This window comes from Conger conger, chromosome 11 (assembly GCF_963514075.1).
Source record: "Conger conger chromosome 11, fConCon1.1, whole genome shotgun sequence".
NCBI lineage: Eukaryota > Metazoa > Chordata > Actinopteri > Anguilliformes > Congridae > Conger > Conger conger.
The window spans coordinates 1539147-1566702 of NC_083770.1; the positions used below are offsets into that span (position 1 = coordinate 1539147).

General features: G+C 47.9%; 1 protein-coding gene across 1 annotated transcript in view; it reads right to left on the bottom strand.

Annotated features, from left to right (window-relative positions):
- Positions 1 to 6271: 6271 nt before the first annotated feature.
- The window catches only part of rfx3 (regulatory factor X, 3 (influences HLA class II expression)), a 31171-nt gene continuing 9886 nt past the window's right edge, over positions 6272 to 27556 (bottom strand). The window contains exons 2-18 of the mRNA XM_061260840.1: positions 24841 to 24965; positions 23305 to 23390; positions 20975 to 21233; positions 18354 to 18428; positions 16964 to 17145; positions 15966 to 16085; positions 14323 to 14397; positions 12582 to 12706; positions 12287 to 12402; positions 12007 to 12122; positions 11745 to 11899; positions 11161 to 11258; positions 10647 to 10796; positions 9649 to 9857; positions 9414 to 9567; positions 6856 to 6898; positions 6272 to 6531 (exon numbers count right to left, since the gene is read on the bottom strand). Coding sequence (XP_061116824.1) covers positions 6272 to 6531; positions 6856 to 6898; positions 9414 to 9567; positions 9649 to 9857; positions 10647 to 10796; positions 11161 to 11258; positions 11745 to 11899; positions 12007 to 12122; positions 12287 to 12402; positions 12582 to 12706; positions 14323 to 14397; positions 15966 to 16085; positions 16964 to 17145; positions 18354 to 18428; positions 20975 to 21233; positions 23305 to 23390; positions 24841 to 24960 — 2343 coding nt within the window. The 5' untranslated portion in view covers positions 24961 to 24965. The remainder of the gene's footprint in view (positions 6532 to 6855; positions 6899 to 9413; positions 9568 to 9648; positions 9858 to 10646; positions 10797 to 11160; positions 11259 to 11744; positions 11900 to 12006; positions 12123 to 12286; positions 12403 to 12581; positions 12707 to 14322; positions 14398 to 15965; positions 16086 to 16963; positions 17146 to 18353; positions 18429 to 20974; positions 21234 to 23304; positions 23391 to 24840; positions 24966 to 27556) is intronic.

The following is a 27556-nucleotide window of genomic DNA, read 5'->3' on the forward strand; positions in this document are numbered from 1 at the left end:
ACACTAATATGTTAGCTGTTTTTGCCAATTTTAGAAGATATGTCATAAAATGTTACTTGAAACACACAAATTGAAAGAAAAAAAAAAATCACATCATGATATATATATTTACATTTACAAAATACAATACATCATACAAAAAAAGAGTAATCACAATGTACCTTCCAACAAATTTAAATAAACATCAAAACATTTCATCCGAAAGAATAAAGGAAATAAAAAAAGAGAAATGAGAGTAAAATAAATTACCACTTAACTTCCAATTTTCATCTTGGTATATATGTACACCACAGACTATGTCTCCGGGGCGGACCCTGCCAAAGTCTCCCCGGAGCTCCAGAAACTCTGTGCTTGCATCAGAACGTGCTACAGCAGGCCACAACTCATTAAGAGGACGGTCAAATGGCACTTCATATATCTATATATATATATGTATATCAAAAACATAAGAGCACAACAAAACAAATACACTGCACTCAGCAAAATAAAATGGTATGAGAATTTGAATGACAGCGATAGCAGTGTTCTTACTGTCACAACTTAAAGTTACCACATGTGACCGTATAAAATATTGTAAATGCTACAACATCTTCTCTGCACACTGGGGTTAAATAATAAACTAATCCGTTAGTCCAGGCTGTACGGAATGGGCGAAGCAGAGAATCTTCCGGTAAGGAGCTGGAGGAGTTTCTGCCTCCCCTCCACGTACATAAGGGGTGATGTCACTAGCACAGACCGCCCCCTTCGGTGTGACAATGCCAGTAGTATTACACAAGGCTTCTGAAGAGCTCGGAGATAACGCAGCTAAACCTTAAGTATATGCGTACATCTTGTCTTGTGCACCTGCGTCTTGTGCTTTGCATGGTTCTCGCACACCTGTCCAATTCATTGGCTGTGCTACAGTAAGGAGATCGGTAAACAGTCCCTTATGGAGAGGTGATCGAAGGCACGGTTGAGTCTGCCTCTCTGCTTGACCCCCCTCTATGGGCGTGGGGTTTTTGGTGTCTCTCTGATGCCAGGGCTTGTATGCATGGTGAGAGTACAGGAGAGACCAAGTGGCGCACACCATACCTGGGTGAAATGCGTAATTGTTTTGGATTCAAATACTTTTCGCTGTTCGATTGATCTTGTCTGGCGCAACTGAGGCAACAAAGAGGACCAGAAGGCAGGGGTTGCAGTTTGAGTATTATGGAAATGGTAAATGGTTGGCATTTATATAGCGCCTTTATCCAAAGCGCTGTACAATTGATTCTTCTCATCCACCCATTCATACACACATTCACACACCAACGCCGATTAGCTGCCATGCAAGGCACCAACCAGCATGTTGGTTCCAATACACCAGACAAGCTCGGCAAAGCGTAGAACAGTATTTGAATCCAAAACAATGACGTATTTGACCCAGGTCTGACGCACACTCCACCCTAATCCTGGACTTGAAGGCCTGTCTTTGAGTTCACGGTTAAGTCAAAGGCACTGGAATCTCTTGGCAGTGAAACTACCTGTGTGAGAGAGCACTGAGACATGGGCGTTTTGGTGAGGAGGGTACCATCAAACAACACTGGAAAAAAAAGAGAAAAGAATATTTGACAAAATCTTCCTCTGCCTCCTGTTAGCCAGTCTTCCCAGTGGTCTAGGATTTGATATGTTAGTGGGAACGATTCTGTCCTGAAGGTCTTAATTAGTTTTCTCCTCTGTGTTAAGGAAGGCAGAGATTTTCTAACTGGCCTGCATAATTTCAGATTTTTTAGCGCTGGAACAGTCATTGGCCTTTAAATAACAGTAAGGCCGAAAATCAACATTTTTCATTTCTAATTGTGAAAAAAAAAAAAGAATTTTATTTTTTAGTAAGGACATTTGTGAAATGTTATGTACAAGAACAAATTAAAAACAGTGTTAGGCAGTGTATTCAGTGTACAAATGAGGCAGGGTTTTTCGCTTTTTTTAAAGTGAGATCACTGATCATGGAATGACTTCCTAGCTGGCACATTTTCCAGTGACGAGGAAAATGATCAAATTGAGACAAAAACCATCAAAATTCTAGCAGCACAAAAAAAGCATGCAAAACCAAAACAGCACTTTTTATTAACTGTAATGCACAAAATCAAGAAAGAATTAAGAGCAAATGAAACAATTTCTGTGAACTATCTGGACTCCTGGCAAAAGAGGGTATGCATACAAGTGGTTATAACTTTTCCACACGGGACCCTGGCAACTGCAAGAGGCCTGTCAAGCAAATGTACTTTCAGACACCATTCCCCAGCCCGTCACAAGTGAGAACATTATTTCACAAGAAATGCTATGACAGTGTAAAAATAAAGACGCATGCTTTAAATTGATGTCTGAACTCAAGAAGTGCATCTAAAATCCCACAGATTAAATATGCCATAAATATAAATAAATTACGTTTTAAAATACTACAAACGGTTTTTGAGAGCCGACGGTTAAAACATTTAGTAAAGAATTAATCAAGTAGTACTTAAAGGAACAACATAAGCTGCCATTTCTTTTCAAATTTCATTGCATTCCTTTGCTGCATTCTTCACTAAGTAAGAAGGACTGGTAACAGGTAAAGCGTGAAGTTTGTCTCCTGTTTAGTGGGGTTTGCTGGTAGGAGAGCTGCAAAGATCTAATGCTCACACACAGTACACAGCACAACCAACCTGCCAGTCCTCCACCGTATTTTAGCCACACCATATACTTTTTCCTCATTTTCCTCAAAGTTTTAAAAAACTTTACAATGGTTTTCAGCAGGGCCGGTGCTTTTAAAACTGTGCCAGAAAGACTGCTCTAAGTGACATGCTATTTTGGTACATAATTCCCATAATCCTTTGCAATGCCGGGCAGGGTACCTACCGAGGTGGCAGAACGACGGCCCTTGGGCGGGGCTGTGTGTTCCTTGGCGAACCACAACAGCCCCCCTGATCGTAGCACCTACAGCCCCTCCCATTTGTCACAGTCAATCAACCAATCACAGCAGAGCTATTCAAGATACGCCACAGGGTGACCAATCAGAGCAAGCAAAAATAAATAATAAAAAATAAAAAAAACACTTCGAGAAGAAACAATCAAACCAAAAAAATATAGATATATTTATAAAGTACAGAATAATAGCAAATGTACTGTATAATTGAAAATATCAACTTTTGGTCCACTATATACATATACAGTATGTAGAAACAAGAATGAGGACTGAAGTTTACAGAATAGCTGATGGAAATGAGAGAATGATTTGAGAAGGGAGAGGGAGAAACGTGGGTTTGGGCGACCATGACGCTGTGATAGGGGGCGGGGCAGCAGATGCACAGACCCGCCCCTGAACCATGACGCTGGGATAGGGGGCGGGGCAGCAGATGCACAGACCCGCCCCTGAACCATGACGCTGGGATAGGGGGCGGGGCACCCGCCCCTGAACCATGACGCTGGGATAGGGGGTGGGGCACCCGCCCCTGAACCATGACGCTGGGATAGGGGGCGGGGCACCCGCCCCTGAACCATGACGCTGGGATAGGGGGCGGGGCACCCGCCCCTGAACCATGACGCTGGGATAGGGGGCGGGGCACCCGCCCCAGAACCATGACGCTGGGATAGGGGGCGGGGCACCCGCCCCTGAACCATGACGCTGGGATAGGGGGCGGGGCACCCGCCCCTGAACCATGACGCTGGGATAGGGGGTGGGGCACCCGCCCCTGAACCATGACGCTGGGATAGGGGGCGGGGCACCCGCCCCTGAACCATGACGCTGGGATAGGGGGCGGGGCACCCGCCCCTGAACCATGACGCTGGGATAGGGGGCGGGGCACCCGCCCCTGAACCATGACGCTGGGATAGGGGGCGGGGCACCCGCCCCTGAACCATGATGCTGGGATAGGGGGCGGGGCACCCGCCCCTGAACCATGACGCTGGGATAGGGGGCGGGGCACCCGCCCCTGAACCATGACGCTGGGATAGGGGGCGGGGCACCCGCCCCTGAACCATGACGCTGGGATAGGGGGTGGGGCACCCGCCCCTGAACCATGACGCTGGGATAGGGGGCGGGGCACCCGCCCCTGAACCATGACGCTGGGATAGGGGGCGGGGCACCCGCCCCTGAACCATGACGCTGGGATAGGGGGCGGGGCACCCGCCCCTGAAAGGCGCTCACCATCAGCATCAAACAGCACGCGTGGCGTAAAAAGGGAGAAACTTGACCTTGGTGGGGAGGCGGGGATTCTATAACAGGGAAAACTGACACTGATACTGTGCCAAAGACCTGGGGGGTCAGGGTTCATTGCAAAAAGTGTTTCTCCTTTTGCAGTAATATTGTCAGGAAGCAGGTTTGGGGTGAGAGTGGGGACTCAACAGGAAGCAGGTTTGGGGTGGGAGTGGGGACTCAACAGGAAGCAGGTTTGGGGTGGGAGTGGGGACTCAACAGGAAGCAGGTTTGGGGTGGGAGTGGGGACTCAACAGGAAGCAGGTTTGGGGTGGGAGTGGGGACTCAACAGGAAGCAGGTTTGGGGTGGGAGTGGGGACTCAACAGGAAGCAGGTTTGGGGTGGGAGTGGGGACTGAAGGGGTGGGGGGTGCAGAGTAAGGTGAAAAGTTGTGGAAAGGATGTGAAATGAAAGTGTGCAGCTGTGTTAAGGCACTATGAAGACGCTGAGGTACATAAATCCCTGACATTCACTCTGCGTCACCGCAGCCCCACAGGAGACAGGGCCCCACGAGGGCACGGCAGGGCGCCTCCTACCTGCTTCTACTTGTGTGTTTTTTGGTCCAATCAGAACGAAACAAACCTGACTCCTTACATGAAATCAACCAATGAGAACACAACATGCTTTCATGTATAGTACAGAGGAAAGTAAAGATCCAATAGCACGATGCCTTTTTGCAGCTATTCAGGGACACCTGGCTCAACAAGCACAATTTTATTATTTTTTTTTTTTTTTTTTTTTTTTTCACTCAGAGAAAGCTACGACAGCTGACTGGTCAGCATGGTGACACATACTCGGGCAAGGGGTCAGGAGGTCACCAATGTTCCAACTTGTCTCACTACATTCTAAAGTTGCCCAGTAGTCCTATCGTCAAACCGTTAAAATGATGCTAAACGCCATAATTTCCCTAACTAATCTGAGGTAAAAATATCGAATAAAACTATGATGCTTTAAGAGTTAAAAACGTATCGTTGCCTGTTCGCTAATCTAACCTATAACCTATGGAACACGAAGCAACTCAGTTTCCATGACAATTGTTGCTCTGAACACACTCTGGGACACGTTAGCAACCGGTCTGCAGAGGCTCTGTTGGGTTGGTTGCACATTAGCCGATTCGCTGAAACGAGGGACGTCACGGAGACAGTTTGTATTCTTCTTCCTGATCCAGCTTCACTCGGGTCAACGGTAATCCTCCCCACCTCCTCCCCCCTCCCACAAGCAAAGCCAAAGCTACAACAGGACCCACGTACCAAAAACAAACTTCCCATCAGCCCCCTCTCGCCACCTCCTGCCGATGCACTCTTGCGATCAAACTTGTGCACACCTTGCGTTTTGGGGGGTTTTGGTTTCTCTTCGGATGAAACGTTGGCTTGCTGCGGACGGGGGTGAGGCACGGCAGGTGGGGGCGACAGGGCGGGGTCACCGGGCGGGGGCACCGGGGCGGGGGCAACAGGGCGGGGGCACCGGGGCGGGGGCAACAGGGCGGGGGTGACAGGGCGGGGGTGTGGGGGTGACAAGGTGTGGGGGTGGGGGGGTGACAGGGTGTGGGGGTGACAGGGTGTGGGTGTGGGGGTGACAGGGTGTGGGGGTGGGGGTGTGGGGGTGACAGGGCGGGGGTGTGGGGGTGACAGGGTGTGGGTGTGGGGGTGACAGGGCGGGGGTGTGGGTGTGGGGGTGCAGGGTGGGTGTGGGGGTGGGGGTGACAGGGTGGGGGGGTGACAGGGCCGGGGGCTGGGGGTGACAGGGTGGGGGGGACAGGGTGTGGGCGTGTGGGGGTGACAGGGTGTGGGTGTGGGGGTGTGGGGGTGACAGGGTGTGGGGGTGCAGGGTGGGGGTGGGGGTGACAGGGTGGGGGGGTGACAGGGTTGGGGGGACAGGGTGCGGGGGACAGGGTGCGGGCGCTGGTGCAGGCGCTGCAGTGGGGGTTGGGGGGGTGAGGCACGGTGGGCGGGGCTCAGACAGAGGTGTAGGTGCTCCCGGTGGAGCTGCAGTGGGGGTTGGGGGGGTGAGGCACGGCGGGCGGGGCTCAGACAGAGGTGTAGGTGCTCCCGGTGGAGCTGCAGTGGCGGATGGTGGGGCTCAGACAGAGGTGTAGGTGCTCCCGGTGGAGCTGCAGTGGCGGATGGTGGGGGTGAGGATGTGCTCCGTGTGCCCGCTGGCTGCCTGGGGGAGCGGGCTGAGCACGCCCGGCTGCACCACCCCCACCACCGTGCCGCCCCCCCCGTCCAGCGCCCCCACCTGCAGCACCTGGATCACCTCCACCTTCTCGCGCTTGGCCAGGGGCTCTCCGCAGTCCTCCACCTCGTCCTCTGCCTCACTCTCCATCTCGCTCACCTCGTCTGCGGGACGTACAGCGCGGACGCCAGTCAGTCAGCCTGCCTTTTAGCACAGGGGCTCAAACTAGATTCCCGAGGGGCCACAGTGTCTGCAGGGTTCTTCAGGTTTCCTCTCAACCAGCTGGCAATTGAGGCCTCGAGAACAAGGCGTGTGGATTCTTTAGGCGACACAGCGACTTAGACAAACAACTGGTGCCGAGGAACACCCTGAAAACCGACAGGCACTGCGGCCCCCCAGGACTGGAGTTTGACACCGGTGTTTTAGAAGATAAAACCATAGAGAAGACCATACATACGTGCCTGTGAAAAGCAGTCTGTGCATCTCACCTTTGTCAATGTTAGTAGGTGACATGGTGTTGAGGTCATCAAACTGTGGAAAAAATGACATTGGACTCATTTCTACTGCACACGAGAATGCCTATCACAGAACTATATAAAAATACACAAGACTTTACCATTTCTGGTAGCATAAATGCCTACTGCACACGCATGCAACATGTGAGAGAATATACACTGCATTCCTATTGTTCATATACAAAGCAATGCTCCAAACTCACCATACTTGATACAAACTTAATATATGAGACCTTATTTGTTCCTCTGTTGTAGACATATCCTGCGATAGTGGCCTTTTTCTGGGCCTCTCTGAGCAGTAAATGTGGTGTTTCTGTCCCAATGCCTGTGTTAAGTGCTGAACAGATTGTCTTTAGTGCTCTTAAAACAGTCAATGTTTCTGATGCGGTAAATAATACTTTAGTGGACAGTAAGCTGCTCCACCTACAATTAATCTGTCATTTCAGAGAGCTTCCATGTAGCAACGCTGATCGATTCCCTGCCATTAAACCGAGACTTGTCTCTTCCTGCTCCTCCCAATGTACTTCAGCTGCCCGTTGCCCTGAACGGCCTGTTAAAAGCATCCAGCAACAGGGCTCGTTCTGAAACCTTGAAATATTTTCTAATTTACAGCTTTCTGCATAATTATTTTTCCCTTCTCAAATGTTAACAACAACAACAGTGGTCATGTCAAGGTTCTTTTTCACACTGAATCAACTGCCAGTATTTCAATGGCGCTATAAAGTACAAACATATATCTTCTGGCCGCTGTCCTTCTACACTGCAATTATTCTGGCTCAGGCTGAATAGCTGAGTAGCTTCTGTTGAGAATCAGAATGAATTGTAGAAACAATATGGTTTCTACAATAATATGGTTTCTACAAGGCCCGCAAATAGTCTATTTGACCATATCCCTGATACAGTATGGCATACAGTAAGACATGGCTGCTTAATATCTGTTCTTGTCAATTGTGTCAGTACAATTGACTGGCCTTGCAGCTCTGCATTGCATGACTGCCTTGCTCTAAGTCTTCATTGTGCAAGTTAAATTATTTGTTATCTTTATTTATTTGCTGAACAAATAAAGCAGACCTGGTCACTGTTCAAAAAACTCTGTTGACTGCAAATCTTGTTCTGTAAAGAAACTTTGTCCCAGCGCAACTGATCTTTGATGCCTCTAGTCAATGTCCAACCTTCCCTTTCCATTAAAGCATGTTAATAAACTACAAACTGAGAGACAAATGTTGTCTGTCATGCCATTTAAACTGCTTCAGTCAAAAGTAAAAATATCTTGTACCATAGCTGTGAAGAGATTTCTTACTACAATGCCCAAGTCCTTGCTGTATTCTTAGCAATTTAAACTGTACTTCTCTCTAGGGTCTTTCAGCACACTTGTCCCTGGTTATGGGTATGCACTTTGTTGTGCATCACTTTGAATAAGAGCGTCTGCCAAATGCCTATAATGTAATGTAATGTAACACTTACAGCTACAAAGTTCTGAATGATTTCTTAAGGTCTGTTAGCCCAGGATTCTTTAGGTTTGTTTTCTGTTTCTGTCTCCATTGTTCATTTAGTGTTGTTCTGAACTCAAAGGCCCGCTCTTGGCCTGCCAGCTCTTGGCCTGCCCGCTCTTGGCCTGCCCGCTCTTGGCCTGCCAGCTCTTGGCCTGCCCGCTCTTGGCCTGCCAGCTCTTGGCCTGCCCGCTCTTGGCCTGCCAGCTCTTGGCCTGCCCGCTGCTGTAGCTTTGGCACGGCGGTTGCTCCCATTACTGTGATGCATTGTTGTGGCTTTATGTGGCCTTGGTCCTAACCCACTGCGAGCCATGCACTCACATCTGTCCTGCTCTTAAACACCTCCACAAGCTTCAATTATCGCTCCTAACTGACAAGGTGCTAAATGGTCTGGCTCCTTCCTGTCTGAAGGCTCCCTAATATACTTGCATGTAATGGAAGCCCTCTGATGCTCATCGCTTGCCCATTTAGCATTAAAGCCATCAGAAGTGATGGCCCTAATCTTTGGGTCTCCCTTCCCAAATCGGCCCTTGATTCATAATCTATCGGTGCTCTTAAATATAAATTCAAAACCTAGCATGGAAATAAAATACCTCTTCTGTCTGTATTTGGTTGTTCTTTACTTTCAATGTTGGAATAATGCAATGATCCATTTTCATTGAGAAACAATCACTCCCCTTCATGCTGCAAGCCACTGCTTATTTCCACTCTGCAGTCCGCAGCAGAACTGCACTGGAGGAGCACGGATGATGTTCAGCTGGCACAAGTGGACGGCAAGCACCTGATTGACCAAAGGGGGCGCTGTTGCGCAATGTGACCGGTACAAGCTTGGCTTCTGTTGTCACGCCCTGCTTGTTTTGCTTAATGTTTTACAACGCGCTTCCATTTCTTGAGATACACTGTGCATGGTGCTCTGGACTTGTGAAAAGACTTACATAAACACCACTATAATAATTGCTACTGCTAACAGCTAGTAACCAAAAACCTGTTTGATCTGAGCGTGGCGGGATTGAAACTGAGCGTAAATAGCGCTCCTCTCACCTCCCCCATGATGGCGATGGGCGTCTCGCCGGTTGCCTGGGCGACGCGGTGCTCCACCAGGTAGAACATGTACTCGTCGTACAGCAGGCGGATCAGGTGGAAGGACCCGAAGCTCGCCGCGCTGCGCAGGGTGAGGTCCCGGATCACCATGGAGCTGCCGGGGGCAAGAGGCGCTAAGTGAGGCCCAGTTCTACGGGGAGAAGCGCGGAGGGGGGGCTGAGGGTCGGGAGCTGACCTGTAGAAGGACCACTTCAGCAGGAACTGGCGAGCGGCCTTGGGGAGGCTGGGCCTGCCCTCGCAGGGCTTCAGCACCTGGCTGACCACGTTGTCCAGCCAGGCGGCCCACTGCTCCAGGGAGCTCTGCTGCTGCAGAGTGGCCTTGAAGTCCTGCTCCAGACGCTGGACCACGCCTTCCTCGCACTGGCACACCCACGAGGCCTGCTCCTGCAAAAGGCATGCACACACCGCAACCCCTCAGGCGGTGTGGGTGTACCGACCCGTGCAGTCCGCTGCCTGAACACTACAGTACTCACCGCTACCTTCATTATTTTACCACATTTATGTTCCCGAGAAACACACTGTACACCAGGGGTGCATCGCTCTGGTCCTCCAGGGCCCGTCTCGTACTGCTTTTTGTTCCAACCAATCGCCTTGTTGTTAATTTGCTGACAGCTCTATAAATGACTCTGGTTCAAGCCTGTACTTGAGCACAGTGAAATCATCAGGACACACTTGCAGCTGTAGCCGGTGCTCATGTCAGATAAGATGTGATTGAGTCAATTAGATCATTAACACCAGAAGTTGGCACAAAATACTTAAATGGATCGGCCGTTGTTGTGCACCCCTGCTGTAGCTGTTTGGCTGGACAGAAGGAGTCAATCAAAATGAAGTCAACGGCATGACACAAGGCTGGGTAGACCCAACCAACCTTAATTTTTCACAGAAGACGTCTATGCTCCCTTGATACACATGCTAAACAGCCTGATGTGTGGATGCACGAACAGACAAGGGCACGGGGGAGAGACGGACCTGCACGTTCGCTAAACAGCCTGATGTGTGGATGCACGAACAGACAAGGGCACGGGGGAGAGACGGACCTGCACGTTCGCTAAACAGCCTGATGTGTGGATGCACGAACAGACAAGGGCACGGGGGAGAGACGGACCTGCACGTTCGCTAAACAGCCTGATGTGTGGATGCACGAACAGACAAGGGCACGGGGGAGAGACGGACCTGCACGTTTGCGAAGTCAACGCGGTTGAGGTCACTGAGCATCTGGTTGATCTGGGAGGTGTTCTGCAGCACGGCGCGGGCTGCCTGCGCCAGGTGGTTCAGGGACGTGTATCTGCGCAGGGTCTGCGCAAAGGCACTAACAGCAGCAACCTGCAGGAGTGACAGAGCCGGCAGCTCATCGCACGCAGCAACAACACATCTCTTATTTTCACCTGGAGTGGCCACACTGGAAAAAGAAGTGTTTTAGTCTTAAGACTTCGACTTAAAATCAGATACAAAATATTAGCTTGTTGGCAAATCTTGAAAGTAGTGAAAACATACCTCACAAGCAATAGTTGTCATATTTAGCAAAAAAGTAATTCAAATAATTCAAAGAGTTATAAGACTAAACTACTAGATTGACTTATTTTGAGGGCCTTGATTTGAAACATGACGCAGTGCGTCTGGGTCGGTTGAAAGCCCAACCGCCAATCCCAAACCAGATTCAACCAGTTTCCTGGTCCACCCCTCTCACCTTGGTCTGGACCATCTTCTGGGGGATGGCGCCCATGGCACTGTTTAGCCAGCCCTCCAGGCTTTTGGCAAAGTTGCGGATGGCTTGAGTCAAGGCACCTGGGATGGAAAGAGAGAAGGTGTATAATAACATAAGTCAAGATTTGAATGACATAAGTCATGGTTTGAATAACATAAGAATCGTACTACCTGCATATTTGGAGACAAGTACTGTGCTTGGTTGATTACAGGTAAGGTGATGGCATACAATGGAGAAATGTTATTTTATGGCTGACAGTGCGACATTCTGTATTTATCAGTTTGTTTAATAGATACTTGCTCAATTATGTGCACCCATGATGCAACCAAGTAATTGTTCCCAGTAATTGTCAGTCAGTAAATCCAAAAACAGCACTGTTCTGTAGCACCAAAACATTACGAAGCATCACTTATATAACATGCATTGCTTATACAGCACGCATCCCTGCCGTTTTCTTTGAGAATATGGAAATTGGTTCAGAATGAAGAGCAAATGATGGTGTCTCTAATGAGCGACCCCTCCCCTCCAGATGGACTCTCTGAGGGACAGAAGAGGCGTGTCCTCACTAGGAATGGGTCTGAGCACATCCGGAATCAGGACCTCCACCAGGGCCTGGTACATCACGTGATCGCAGGCACTCATCCACTTCAGCACGGCCTCGTTCCTGCACAGCGTCAGCAGCCTGGGGCGGGGCAGGCGCCCCTCGATCTCGCTCAACCCACTGCAGGGGGACAGCACAGGGGGTCAGTGTCCCCCGGGGGCAACTATTCAGGTTCATTTTCTACATGGGCCAGTTGTCTAAGAGTTTCTCAAAGTGAGCCTTCTTGCCTGTTCTCGGTGATGGTGGCGCCCTCTACGGAGGTGGAGGGAGAATAACGCCAAAATGTCTGCCACAGCTTCTCTATGAGGCTGAACTGCAGGTTCACCAGCACGTCCAGGATGGCCTGAGCACAGTGTGCAGAGATATAATCACTGTGCAGACAAACATACAAACCTGTGCCAGCACTAAGGCTTAGTAAATGAGGGGAAGGGGAACAGCAGTTGTGACAGCACTGGACTAACTGGCAGCGTTACAGTAAGAGAATGGGAGGATGCGGTGACCCCTGACCTCGCAGTGCTCTCTGTAGAGCACCTGAAGCGTTTTGACATCCTCTGGGGTGATGAGCTCCATATCCGTGTCACCCAGGTCCAGCTCTGCGAAGTCCGGAAGTGTCCGGGAGGCATCTGAGTGAGGAGCCACAGTCAAAGTGCATCCCAGGGCCCCTGAACACAGCCTCTAATGTGGCCAGTAACAGGCACTCCAGTTCCCCAGTCCTTCCTACTAGCCCCAGTTACGCCCTGCTAGCCCTGATGCCCCCCCGCTAGCCCCGATGCCCCCCTTCGGCCCAGTGCCCCCTGCTCACCCAGGAACTGCTGATGGTGCTGGCTCTGCGCGATGACGGTCTGCTCCGCAGCGCTGGCTGTGTGCTGGCTGCTCCCGGAGAGGCTGTCGGCTCCTGCGCCGTCCACCTTGTGCACCGGCTTCAACCTGGGGGAGGGGGGCAGGAGCGATCCCACCCTGGGTGTGATAGAGTGCACTCCAAGTGTCCCTCAACGAGACGCCTAACCCCCAAATGCTCCTGACAAGCTGGTTGGTGCCAGCATATTGTTTTGACTTGTGGGTAAAGTCCAAATTTCCCCCATCTGAATTTTTCCCCATTTAGTTTCTCTAGGAAAACCCCTGGTTACACTGTGCACTCTCTTCCTGTAGGACAGGCTGCTGTCTGTTACAGTGTAGTGCACTGCCGTTCTGTAGAGAAGCATCCACATTTACTCTGTGAAGCAACATGAGCAAGCATGGCGCAGGTATTAGAAGTCAAAGTACTCATGTGATGTACGTACTATAAGGACGTTAGCCTTGTAACAGCGGTCAACAGAGCATTTCCTCCAAGCAAAGAACAGACAGTCAATATTATTTTAATAAAAATATCCATCTTGGAATTTATGAAGCATATTGTTAATGCGAAGCGGCAATTTTAATAAAGCGGCCATTAACTCCTCTTCAAAAACAAGCCTGTGAAGAGCCACTTCCCATCACAACACCTGTTTACAGAGCCTGTAATAACCCTGGTACTCCATAATGTACATAAAACAGCTCAATAGCTACTGTAGTTAACACACTTCACTGGAGTATCTCTCCTTAAAATAAAATGCAACATAATGTTAAAGCCATATATGAACGTGTCCTTCTGTGTGTATGTTTCTGTGTATGAATGCAGGTGTGTGTGTGTGTGTGTGTGTTTCTGTGTATGAATGCAGGTGTGTGTGTGTTTCTGTGTATGAATGCAGGTATGTGTGTGTGTGTGTGTTTCTGTGTATGAATGCAGGTGTGTGTGTGTGTGTGTGTGTGTGTTTCTGTGTATGAATGCAGGTGTGTGCGTGTGTGTGTTTCTGTGTATGAATGCAGGTGTGTGTGTGTGTGTGTTTCTGTGTATGAATGCAGGTGTGTGTGTGTGTTTCTGTGTATGAATGCAGGTGTGTGCGTGTGTGTGTGTGTGTGTTTCTGTGTATGAATGCAGGTGTGTGCGTGTGTGTGTGTGTGTGTTTCTGTGTATGAATGCAGGTGTGTGCGTGTGTGTGTGTGTGTGTTTCTGTGTATGAATGCAGGTGTGTGTGTGTGTGTGTTTCTGTGTATGAATGCAGGTGTGTGTGTGTGTGTGTGTGTGTGTGTGTTTCTGTGTATGAATGCAGGTGTGTGCGTGTGTGTGTGTGTGTTTCTGTGTATGAATGCAGGTGTGTGTGTGTGTGTGTGTGTGTGTGAGTGTGTATGAATGCAGGTGTGTATGATGTATTGGTAGTGGGAAAAACGGTGAAACACACGGATAGACACAGGCAAGTATTTTTTCAAAGGAACACGTGTTCTAAAAAACATATGCTAATGCATCCCAATTAGTAGATGTGCGCCTAAAATATTTTGCTAGTAAGCACACGTCAATTTTCATGACCAAATGCTCCTAAACTGGGAGCATGGTAACGCTCTGACAGGATGTGTGTGTGTGTGTGTGTGTGTGTGTGTGAGTGTGTGTGTGGTTCCTGAGTAAATTAAGCAATTAGCATATCAGCACGTTCAGGGGCACGTACAACATGCAAGAGAAGCCTCATTACCTAGAAGTACAGCTGGCAGGCTGGGAGATGACCCCTTTGAAAGAGAGGTGACTGTCTGGACACGTTTGACAGGAGCTTCAGAGATAAAGACAGCTCAAATTGCTGATGTTTCACAAGGGACAGTTTCTAAGATGATGCCTTTTTGGCTGCTACCCGTGCATGTATGTTTGTATGTGTGTGTATGTGTGTGTATCTGTGCCTGTGTGTGCGTGTGTGTTTATGTGTGTGCGTGCGCGTATGTGTGTGTGTGTGTGCATGTGTGTATGTGTGCGTGTGTGTGTGTGTGCGTTTGCGTGGGTGTGTGAGTGTGTGTATGTGTGCGTGTGTGAGTGTGTGTGCGTGGGTGTGTGTGTGTGCGTGTGTGAGTGCGTGTGTGTGTACGTGCGTGTGTGTGTGTGCGTGAGTGCGTGTGTGAGTGAGCGTGTGTGTGTGTGTGTGTGTGTGTGTGTGTGTGTGTGCGTGAGTGAGTGTGAGTGTGTGTGCGTGAGTGTGTGTGTGAGTGTGTGTGTGTGTGTGTGTGTGAGTGTGTCCGTGTGTGTGTGTGAGTGTGTGTGTGTGTGTGAGTAGTTTGTGTAGTGTGTGAGTGTGTGTGTGTGAGTGTGTGTGTGTGTGTGTGTGAGTGTGTGTGTGAGTGTGTGTGTGTGTGTGAGTGTGTGCGTGTGTGAGTGTGTGTGTGTGAGTGTGTGTGTGAGAGTGTGTGTGTGTGTGTGTGTGTGTGTGTGCAGTGTGAGTGTGTGTGTGAGTAGTTTGTGTAGTGTGTGAGTGTGTGTGTGTGTGTGAGTGTGTGTGAGTGTGTGAGTGTGTGTGTGTGTGTGCAGTGTGAGTGTGTGTGTGAGTAGTTTGTGTAGTGTGTGAGTGTGTGTGTGTGTGTGTGTGTGTGTGTGTGTGAGTGTGTGTGAGAGTGTGTGTGTGTGTGTGTGTGTAGTGTGTGTGCAGTGTGAGTGTGTGAGTAGTTTGTGTAGTGTGTGAGTGTGTGTGTGTGTGTGTGTGTGAGTGTGTGTGTGTGTGTGTGTGTGAGTGTGTGTGAGTGTGTGTGAGTGTGTGTGAGTATAGTGTGTGTAGTGTGTGAGTGTGTGTGTGTGTGTGTGTGTGTGTGAGTGTGTGTGTGAGTGTGTGTGTGTGTGAGTGTGTGTGTGTGTGTAGTGTGTGAGTATGTGTGTGTGTGTGTGTGTGTGTGTGTGTGGTGTGTGAGTATGTGTGTGTGTGTGTGTGAGTGTGTGTGTAGTGTGTGTGTAGTGTGTGTGTGTGTGTGCGAGAGTGTGAGTGTGTGTGTGTGTGTGTGTGTGTGAGTGTGTGTGTGTGTGTGAGTGTGTGTGTGTGTGTGTGTGTAGTGTGTGAGTATGTGTGTGTGTGTGTGTGTGTGAGTGTGTGTGTGTGTGTGAGTGTGTGTGTGTGTGTGTGTGTAGTGTGTGAGTATGTGTGTGTGTGTGTGTGTGTGAGTGTGTGTGTGTGTGTGTGTGTGTGTGTGTGTGTGTGTGTGTGTGTGTGTGTGTGAGTGTGTGTGTGTGTGTGAGTGTGTGTGTGTGTGTGTGTGTAGTGTGTGAGTATGTGTGTGTGTGTGTGTGTGTGAGTGTGTGTGTAGTGTGTGTGTAGTGTGTGTGTGTGTGTGTGTGCGAGAGTGTGAGTGTGTGTGAGCAGCACACCTCTGTTTCTGCTGCACGGGTTGCTGTCTCAGAGCCATGTACTGCATGTCCTCCTGCAGGCGGTTCAGAGGAGAGTCCGGCTTCACACGGATCCCGTAGTAGTGGTACTTTGAGTTCCCTCTGAAAAAGAGAGGGAGAGAGGGAGGGAGAGAGAGTGAGACAGAGAAGGAAGGAGAGGGAGAGAGAGAGGGAGGGAGAGGGAGAGAGAGAGGGAGAAGGAGAGGGGGGGGAGGAAAAAAGAGATGTGTGAACAGGGCAGTTGGCAGCCGTCAGGACGCAGGTTTGGGAGGTGCAGGGAGGTGCAGGGAGGTGCAGGCAGTGATGCGAGGAAAGGGCGGGTGATGAGCAGAACTGTCCAGAAGTCAAGACCCATATACAGGTGAAGACAGTGCACATACAGGTGAAGACAGTGCGCAGATTTCAGTGCCCATGAGCCATTTAAAAACGGTTTTACAAGCAGCTCACAACAATCCGATGGCAGGTCACTTAGCGTAGGACAAGACACACAACCGTTTAATGCCACGATGTCATTGGCCGGGTATAGGGAAGAGATGTATGTCGGTGGTTCTTTCAGTCATTTTTAAGTTAATCGTACCTGATGCAGTAGCACACAATTTTCTGAGCCAAAGTGAAATGCTTCTGGGGGACAAAAATGTCACTCTTATCTTTTCAACGTTGATATGATGTGGTAGATAAAAACATGACTACAAGAAAAGAGCAAATCTAATAGGTAAGTTAACCAACATTTAATAGAAGTGATGTTTTTTCTCCCTCGGAAGCAATTCACTGAAGTTTGGAGATGCGTTACCGTATCAGGTATGACTAAAGGCGAAAAGAAGGAACGAAACGTACCGCCAACTGACAGAAATAGTTCTTATTGCGCTAAAAAACAAAACAACAACAAAACAAAACAAGAAATCGATGTACCGCGATAGCTATATCGCGCAGCCCTAACGTCCCACCAGGAGAGAGAAGGGGAAGGGGTGGGACGGACTCACCGGGTGCCAAGGCGCCGGGTGCGCAGCCCCATGAAGATGGAGCGGATGAGCTTGCCGAAGGAGGCGGCGTTGACCGGGTCCAGCCGCTGCTCCTGACAGTGACGCAGGTAGTGGTTGTACAGCGTCGACCGCGGGAGGCTCACCCCCTCCGCCGTCTCGTAGTTATCCAGCAGCCACTGCAGCTGTGGGAGAACGACCGCCCGCGTCAGTCACCCACAATGCACTTCCCACAAAAACAAAAAAAAGTAACGTCATCTGAGGGCCAGATACAACCGAGGCTGAGAAACGATGAGTTTTGTTGGCTGAATATCCAGTACAGCTGAAGAAAGAGCGTGGGATCTAAACTGAAGACACGACGCTTGTTGGCGGAGAGCGGAGGATACTTTATACTTCTGGAAACGGCTTTGCGTTAAAGCGGCGAAACCTGCGCTACGAGACACGACAGATGTTTGGCGCGTTAATCTAATCGATCGCTCGTGCCCGGACCATTGATCTGATCATTGCTTGTATCATCTGCAGAAACCCAATCACGCCCAGTTCCCGTTTAACTTTGTTAAAGTAGGTCAAATGCATGTAAAAGTACTATGACCTAAAGCTACACCTTCGGAAAATCGCACGATTTTCAACTTCTAAACAGACAATGCGTTTACACTGGCTTTTCACATTTCTTCATTCTATTCATTACTTAAAAAACCTCACCGCGAACATTTTTCACTTTAATTTGAAAAGCTTCCAGCAGCTTAAAAGATTTGACTCATTTATTTTCTTTTTAACTGTTATGAAAAAGAATTTTCCCGAACCGAATTAGACAGCTTATCTCCTGGCTTCGTTACTTAGTCATTTTCATATTTTCAAATTTTCAAAGGCACGGTGGAAAAAGTGCACCTCTGTTGAACGGTAAGAATGGCGTAATTAGGAGGCTTTGGTTCTTTCATTAAAATAATAAGCAGAACTCAAGCTGAGGGGTTAAATGAAAATAAGAGCAGACAGGGCCAAGCAAGGCGCAGGAACCGATCAAACCACAAATTAACAAAATAAACCGTGGCTGAAGCATCCCATCCAGCAGAGAAGGAGAGAAAGAGGGAAGGAGAGAAAGATGAGGGGGCAAGGCAGAAACAAGTGTAAGACAGGAAGAGAAAGAGGGGGGAAAGAGAGATGGAGGGAGGAAGAGGGGGCGGGGTGAGAAGGCGAGACAGAGAGGGAAATGAACAGCCAAAGGATAACAGGGATGAACAGACAGGAGAAGTGAGAGGGGAGAGAAATAGTGAGAAAAGGGGAAAAACAAGTGGAAGTAGGAGAGAATGAGGGAAGGAGGAACACAGAGAGACGGTAGAGAGACAGGTGCGCAGTGCAGAGGCACACAGCACGGTGCTCAGTCACACTGACTTACATGGCTGTTGAGCAGCGAACTCCGTTGGGTGGATAAGCCTTCAGACTTTTGGAGTGTCTCAATCGCCATTTCAATCTGAGAGACCACACAGCAAACACAAAATAAACACAAAATAAAAAGAAAATACGGGAAGCAGCAAAGGCCAGCCACCCCAATGCACAGAAACAAAGAGGCGGGAAAACAAGATCATCGTAAGCATCTCGGAAGAAGCAAGATTTTCCCCGCACACAAATCACAGATAGCCAACAAAAGAGTCTCCTTTTCAGAAGGGCCCTGCTGTGTTTATTCATTATCTTTGACTTGGCTATTATTCATCTTAATTCATATGCAAATCTTGGTAAAAAGAGAGACAATGAATAGACTCATATGAAATGGACTGAAATGTCATAATTGTGAAACTCAACAAGAAAAATGTTGTCATACTTCCCTCTTTTTGAAACAATGACAGTGACAAGCATAATAACACAATCAATTTCCTCAAATATTGCGGGAAATGACATATATAGGTAGCACTGCTGTCTCACAGCAAGGAGGTCCTGGGTTCGAATCCCCATCGGCCGGGGCCTCTCTGTGTGGAGTTTGCATGTTCTCCCCGTGTCTGCGTGGGTTTCCTCCGGGTAGTCCGGTTTCCTCCCACAGTCCAAAGACATGCAGGATAGGCTGATTGGAGAGTCTAAATTGCCCGTAGGTATGAGTGTGTGAGTGAATGGTGTGTGTGCCCTGCGATGGACTGGCGACCTGTCCAGGGTGTATTCCTGCCTTTCGCCCAATGTATGCTGGGATAGGCTCCAGCCCCCCTGATTCCCAAAAATCTAATTTTACAGATACATTTTTTAATTTAGTTTAATAAAGTTACATACTAAGTAGTAGACCACAGATACAAAAATGAGGCTGTGTGTGGTTACAAAGTCTGCAGAAGAACTGTGGCAAGTTCTCCAATATGTTTGGAACAACCTACCACCTGTACAGAAATCTACAGGACAGTGTACCTAAGAAAACTGATGCAGTTTAAAGGTGAACGGTAGTCAAGAAATAATGATTTGATTTAGTTTTTAACTATGGACTGCTCTTTATAGTATATTTTTCAATATTTACTAATTGTGCATTTCATTATTTTTGAAAGCATCTTTATGTAGTTTTTACACCCGCCTAAGACTTTTGCACAGTACTATATATTAATTTCCTGAACAAAAAGATTTTAGGAAAATAAATGCTTTAAGGGTAATAGAGCAAGCTGAAGAATGTGCCTGTTGTACTACCACCTTCAGCCACCAGAGGGAAGCATGGACCCGGTTTCCACAGGGTGTCGTCCAACAAATTCATCCATTCATTCAACTCAATCCTTGCATCTACTTTCAGCAAATTTTAAAAAATGCTTTCATCTACAGCTAAAATGTTCAGTTGATAAGCTGGCCATGTTAACAATATCTCACAGATTGCAGCCAGCAGTATACAACATATAACCAGAGCATGAGGTATGGGCGCTAAATCTGCGCTGGAAAGGTTGGCGGTTTTATTCCCAAGGTAGCCACTGCTGTTGCTATCTTGAGCAAGATGCTTAACTCAACTTGCTTTGGTAAATGTCGAGCAGGAGAAATGGATAAATAATTAAAAATCAGCTTGCCTTGAATAAGACTGTCCAGGACATACATACGGATACATATAGGCACATATTAGTATAACATTTAAGTTTCAACATTTTTAATCTACGGACTGCTTAGTGCAGAACACAAGGTTCATTCCGTTGTTACAGATAAACCAGTCAAACCAACAAAAAAGTTAAATGATAGGTAAGCACTTTGAAGAGAAGACTGCTTTTTCAGAAGGCGTGTAATGAAGACTACAGCAGGATTGCATGCTGGGGTTTTGATATGCATTGTCATATGTATAACAGGGATCAGAAACTCAAGGTCCGTGAGGGCTGAGGACTGCTGGTTTTCCACCCTCCCTTTACCTGGGAATCAGGTGTACAATCAGTAGCACTAATTACCTTGGAGAAAAGAAAACCAGGGCTGGATTTGAGGGCCAGAGTTGATAATCCCTGATGAATAAACACTAGATGGCCAGTCTCTAGCCTCGTGGCTAAGGTACATGACTGGGACCTGACTGGATTTAGCTTTTATCCAAAGTGACTTTGAGTTGATTACAGTAAGTGAGGGCCCAGCAGCTGTGTGCATGTTATTGGGCTGCCCTGGGCTGGGCCAGTCACTCACAGTGGCTGTGTGCATGTTATTGGGCTGCCCTGGGCTGGGCCAGTGACTCACAGTGGCTGTGTGCATGTTATTGGGCAGCCCTGGGCTGGGCCAGTGACTCACAGTGGCTGTGTGCATGTTATTGGGCTGCCCTGGGCTGGGCCAGTGACTCACAGTGGCTGTGTGCATGTTATTGGGCTGCCCTGGGCTGGGCCAGCGACTCACAGTGGCTGTGTGCATGTTATTGGGCTGCCCTGGGCTGGGCCAGTGACTCACAGTGGCTGTGTGCATGTTATTGGGCTGCCCTGGGCTGGGCCAGTGACTCACAGTGGCTGTGTGCATGTTATTGGGCTGCCCTGGGCTGGGCCAGTGACTCACAGTGGCTGTGTGCATGTTATTGGGCTGCCCTGGGCTGGGCCAGTGACTCACAGTGGCAGGCGAGGCTCTGGTGGGCTGGACGGCGGGGTGGGGGGAGGAGTTGTCCATGGAGGCCGCCCCCACGATGTAGGTCCCAGAGCTGCTGATGATCTGTCCGCCCGTGAGCTCCATGGTCAGGCCCCCGTCCCCGCCGGCCGCCATGCCGTGGGACGTCACCACCGCGGTCACCTGCGACGGGCCCTGCGTGTCGAAGTACGCGCCTCCGCTGTTCTGGCTGTAGAGCTGAGGCTCTGAGTACGAGTACGTCCGGCTGGGGAGGGGAGGGCACGGCTATTCACACGCCTCACGGCTTATTCACACGCCTCATTTCCTGCCACCTTAAAGGAAAACGCCAACATTTTGGGAAATATACCTTTTTTTCCCTGATTTACCCAGACTTAGACGAGATGATTTAATTTTCATTTTTGTGCGTTCACTGGCCGTGCCTGTTTTGTGCATGTTACTGTTCCGACCATCTAACTTCTCAGAAAACAATAAGACTTCAAAAGCTTCAAAGTTGCTGTCAGGTGTATTTCTTCACTTTGAAGGAGGTAGACTACTGACTCCTACAGGCTTCAAGTCTTTATGCTAAGCTACATGTTATGCTAACATGGACACACAGCCAGTGATGCATGGACACTGAGCCAGTGATGCATGGACTCAGAGCCAGTGAAGCATGGACTCAGAGCCAGTGATGCATGGACACTGAGCCAGTGATGCATGGACACACAGCCAGTGAAGCATGGACACACAGCCAGTGAAGCATGGACACAAAGCCAGTGATGCATGGACACTGAGCCAGTGATGCATGGACACACAGCCAGTGATGCATGGACACTGAGCCAGTGATGCATGGACACAGAGCCAGTGATGCATGGACACAGAGCCAGTGAAGCATGGACACTCAGCCAGTGAAGCATGGACACACAGCCAGTGATGCATGGACACACAGCCAGTGAAGCATGGACACTGAGCCAGTGAAGCATGGACACTGAGCCAGTGAAGCATGGACACTGAGCCAGTGAAGCATGGACTCAGAGCCAGTGAAGCATGGACTCAGAGCCAGTGAAGCATGGACACACAGTCAGTGATGCATGGACACTGAGCCAGTGAAGCATGGACTCAGAGCCAGTGATGCATGGACACTGAGCCAGTGATGCATGGACACTGAGCCAGTGATGCATGGACACACAGCCAGTGAAGCATGGACACACAGCCAGTGAAGCATGGACACACAGCCAGTGATGCATGGACACACAGCCAGTGAAGCATGGACACTGAGCCAGTGATGCATGGACACAGAGTCAGTGATGCACAAACATGAAAATGAACATCTCGTCTAGGTCTGGGTAAGTCAGAGGAAAAGTGTATATTTCCCAAAATGTTGCCGTTTTCCTTTAAAGAGTACACCCTGTGGCAGCGCTCCAACTCCACGTCCTGCGTGCTGCAGTGTACTCTGGGGTTTGCTGCTACCTTGCGCTGTACTACTGTACATATTACTGTACTACTGTACGTGTTACTGTACATATTACTGTACTACTGTACATACTACTGTACACATTACTGTACGTACTACTGTACGCATTACTGTACGTATTACTGTACGTACTACTGTACGTATTATGCACGTGCAAAACAGGCACCGAGGTCAAACACCAAGGTGTTTCCAAGTAGATTTTCATTTTGAAAGCGACATTCATTCGATTCCGGGAAGACCAGCTTGTTGCAAAGGCATTGATGACCAATTAATTCTTTCTACCTGAGAATGTTTCACAGAACTCAATCTTACTGATGGGTGTCCCAAAGCAGAGATTTAAATACTGGCTGTGTGAGCTATTTATTTAAACTTAGCACTGAGCAGGGGGATAGTTCCTCTCATAGCAGCTACTGAATTGTATAAATGCGATAACACCTGTAGGTTGTACAAAAGTCTGAGGAACATGTAAAATAAAAAATCTAAGATAAAGCAATGATGCTTTCAAAAACAATTAAATTAAAAGAGAACCAGCTGTTTTCTGGAAAATGTATGTCTGGAAATCTCAAATTTGGTATTTTCTACTGACAAAAATTTCTATAAATGAAATCTTGGGTTTTTCATTGCAGCTGGGGGACATACCAAATACTAAGAAATTCTGAAATTAGTGTAAATTGTTCACACATTCAACTTTTCACTCAAATAGCTTATGCTGATAATATCATTGGTAATTAAAACATTTGTAATAAATTATAAAAGAATGCTAAATGGGAGAATTTTCAGAGTAGGCTTACTGTACGTATGAGTAAATGTCTAAGAGCACAGCCGAAAGCAGAGGAGAGGAGAGGAAAGGCCTGGGCACACTCACATGGCTCCATTGGTGTAGACGCCGCTGTTCTCCTCTACGTACTGGACCTGCGCTGGGTAGACATGCTGCACCTGCTGCTGGTGCGTCTGCTCGTGGTGTTAGCGTTAGCATGCGCGCACAGAGAGGAGAAGGGAGGGAAAGCCGTGAGTGTGGACGCTCTGAGGCTCCACGCACAAAATGACACTTCAGTGCGTAGTGCTAAAGCAGCCAGAGTAAATTACACTTCAGTGCGTAGTGCTAAAGCAGCCAGAGTAAATTACACTTCAGTGCGTAGTGCTAAAGCAGCCAGAGTAAATGACACTTCAGTGCGTAGTGCTAAAGCAGCCAGAGTAAATTACACTTCAGTGCGTAGTGCTAAAGCAGCAAGAGTAAATTACACTTCAGTGCGTAGTGCTAAAGCAGCAAGAGTAAATGACACTTCAGTGCGTAGTGCTAAAGCAGCAAGAGTAAATGACACTTCAGTGCGTAGTGCTAAAGCAGCCAGAGTAAATGACACTTCAGTGCGTAGTGCTAAAGCAGCCAGAGTAAATGACACTTCAGTGCGTAGTGCTAAAGCAGCCAGAGTAAATTACACTTCAGTGCGTAGAACTAAAGCAGCAAGAGTAAAGGCTGGTTTATCCTCCGTGGGCAACTGTCGCTGCGACCACCGATAGCATCGCTGGTCGCAGTGACGTTCAGTCTATACTTAATTTATACTGAATAAATTAAATATATCTTAAATTAAATGTTGGGCGATATTAGAATGTTCATGAACATTCTGAGATTTCGGGATGACAGAGTATAACCAGCCTTAAGTTGGCTATGAGTTAGCCTACATCACACATCGGGATGCTTCAGCTTCTGGTTTCGCTAACAGTGATGTAATATGTTACTTGTGCTTGCTGTATTGTATCTTAGTTGAACCTGCATGTCTGAATCTCCTGTATGAAAAAAATGGCAAATCTGTTGCCCACAGAACATTTTCAGTGAACATTTGAACAAAATGTTCAAAACAGTGAACATTTTCTTAAAACCAGGTCTGGTGCTGGCACTCATCTTCTCAGGTCCAGTAGCAAAGCCCAGGCCAGACTCCAAGCTAAAATCCAAAGGAGCTTTCATTTAACTGTGTATAAGTATTCTTCTATGATTGTGGCTGTTCTGTCTATTACTATGTTTTTTTATTTACCTGTTCTATCATCTACTTTTCCAACTTGTATCATTTCAATATGTATTTAACTTAATGTCTTGTTTCTGTTTGTTTCAAAGCTCCTTATGTACCTGCTAAGACGTTCTTTTTACTATTATATAAAGAGCTTAATGATGAGATTGATGCCGTGACTGAACATGTTGGACTCAATGAAGGAATGCTAACTATAGCCTTGTCTGAGTCATCGAAGTCCTCCGCTCAGGATAGGAACAACACGCTGCTCCACGGTGAAGCTCAATGAATAAGGAGGGGGTAGTTGTAACGGTGCTGCACGAGTCGTGCCGAGGCTACCGCGGAAATATTTATGCTGTTTTGACCGAAAATAAATAGGTGGAAAATGGCGGCTTCACCTGCTGCTGGACGGGCCCCTGTGGCGCCCCCTGCTGGGCAGAGACAGCAGGCTGCGGCGGACCTGCGCTCTGGAGGGGGGCAGTCGACGTGGTGTCCGCGCCTGCCTCAGGAGTCTGCATGGCGCCTGAGGGAGACAGGGGCGCAGGGCAAATCACCACCAGACCCTCAACACAGGAACACGCACTGCAGTCCCCACCTTTCCCACAGAGTCCCCACAAACTTCTGTTCTTTTGGCTCTGCTTTCCAGGACATTGGATACAAGATGCAATGATGGACCTGAGGTTAAATTGCAGACTGTCACCTATAACTGAGGTAATTTGATATTTACATCCATATCAGGTGATCTTTTTATACATAGTCCCCGCATTTTAGGGGACCGAAAGTAATTTGACAGTTGGCTTCTCAGCTATTTGTGATTGGTCAGGTGTGTTCAATCGCTTCTTTAGTGCAGGTATAAGAAAGCTTTCAGTATCTAGTCTTGATTCTAGGCTTTTGCATTTAGCTTTAGCAATTAGCAGGGGCTCGTATCCATAGCAACTTGCAGAAAGTGCATACGCAAACATTTCAGCTTGGAGAGTAGCAGATGCCAAGTAATGAAGTTACGATCAGTAGTAACGCTAAGCCCGAAAACGTAACGATGTTCCCAACAGAACGTGGGGAAGCGGCCACTTCCACCAGAAGTTAATGTCCGTCCGTTCAATGGTGGTTTTTCTTCTGAGGAATGTGGCTTGTTTACTGACTATCCCAGACACTAAAGCACTCTGATTGATGGGAATTGAACCAATATTTATAGAGAAAACAACAAATAACTGCACAATGTCCCAGTGTTAGGAACACCTATTCACAATGTCCCAGTTTTGGGAACACCTATTCACAATGTCCCAGTGTTAGGAACACCTATTCACAATGTCCCAGTGTTAGGAACACCTATTCACAATGTCCTAGTGTTAGGAACACCTATTCACAATGTCCCAGTGTTAGGAACACCTATTCACAATGTTCCAGTGTTGGGAACACCTATTCACAATGTCCCAGTGTTGGGAACACCTATTCACAATGTCCCAGTGTTAGGAACACCTATTCACAATGTCCCAGTGTTAGGAACACCTATTCACAATGTCCCAGTGTTGGGAACACCTATTTACAATGTCCCAGTGTTGGGAACACCTATTTACAATGTCTCGAACAGCCCATGAAGCACAGTTTTGCACTCTGTTATGCAGGCAAATCCCTATTAAATCTTTATCTGGTTAATCTTAACATTAATTAAAAACTCTATATAAAATGCTGTGTGTACATGCGTGAACAATTTTGCAAAGAAAACTTTTGTCTGAGCCATATAAGCCTGCCTGGTTCGTAGTCTGTCGTTAGCAACAGCTTCGCCACCACAATGTCACAGTGGAGCACTATTACCATGTCACTGTATGCTGAGACAAATTGCTTATGTGTCAGAGTTCTTTATGAAAATGGAATTAGACTGTACACTCACACAAAAACCAAAGCTGATCTGGAAATGTAACTCGTTGTTCAGTGAGTCTATGCTACTCTACGTAAGTAAGCAAAATCAAACGAAAATGCCAGGTTGATTGACAGTGAACACCCAGCCAGGTTGCACATACTTAAAGTGCGTTCTTGTGCCCTGCAGAGGTAATAAACTCCAGTCCTCAAGGGGGCGATGCAGGACAGTCATGAAAACTGAGCAGAAGAAAGCACAGGTAGAAGAAGACATCATGTTGCTGGCTGCTGCAGCGCCCCCTCGCTGCCATGCATGGCAGTACTTTGCGTAGCTGAAAGTGTCCGCTTCCGTGTACTTACGCAGGGTTTGTTTTGGGCCTTAAACCTACTACTTAAAGTTAAGCGTGACAGTAGGTGTAAGTGCATGAGTATAGATTGAGAATGCATTCAATCAAGAATCTGCTCAATCAACAAAACCATCAGTATTCATATACAGAACAGCCTGGTCTTTTCACAGGAAGTTTCTGATGTCTGCACTTCCAGTGTATGCTGTGACCAATCCGGACCTGAGTCCAATACATAATTATTTTGAATTAAAATACTTTTCTACGCTTTAAGCTTGTCTGGTGTATAGGCACCTATGGAAAAAAGTGCAAGCCCCGCCTTCTGGTCTTCGTGGTTGTCTCAATTGCTCCAGGCATGGTTAATCAAGCACAGAAAAGCATTTGAATCCAAAAACGACAACATATTCGACCCAGGTCTGGTGCCCACTTCCGGGTTGCTGTCCAAATGCAAACACGCACAGGTAGTATTTGAGTTGAATGGACAGAGATACTGCACACCTGAAATGCAGTGCTTTGATACAGCATAGGCAGGGCTGATAAGACAGACTTCTGTGTTATTTGAGCTGTGATGCAGTGTACACAGGTGTGTCTTGTGTCAGAAGAGGCAACGTAACGGTGATTTGATCAGCATCCTTTATCTAAATTTATCTAACGCATGTGACCATTTTCATTCAAGTTTATCATTTACATTTACTCAATTTGACAGATGTTTTCATCTGCGGTGGCTTACTGATGAGTACATACAACAAAGCTGGATAAAATGCAGACCGGATTGGGAACGTCGCCCACAACACTGTTTAAAGCAAAGCACACTCTGTCAAAGGGAAGCGGATGTGGACCCAGACCTGCCTGTTTGTATTTCACTGAATCAGTTCCTGGCATTTCTCAGAGACCAGGGCTCAAGGAAGCACAATGC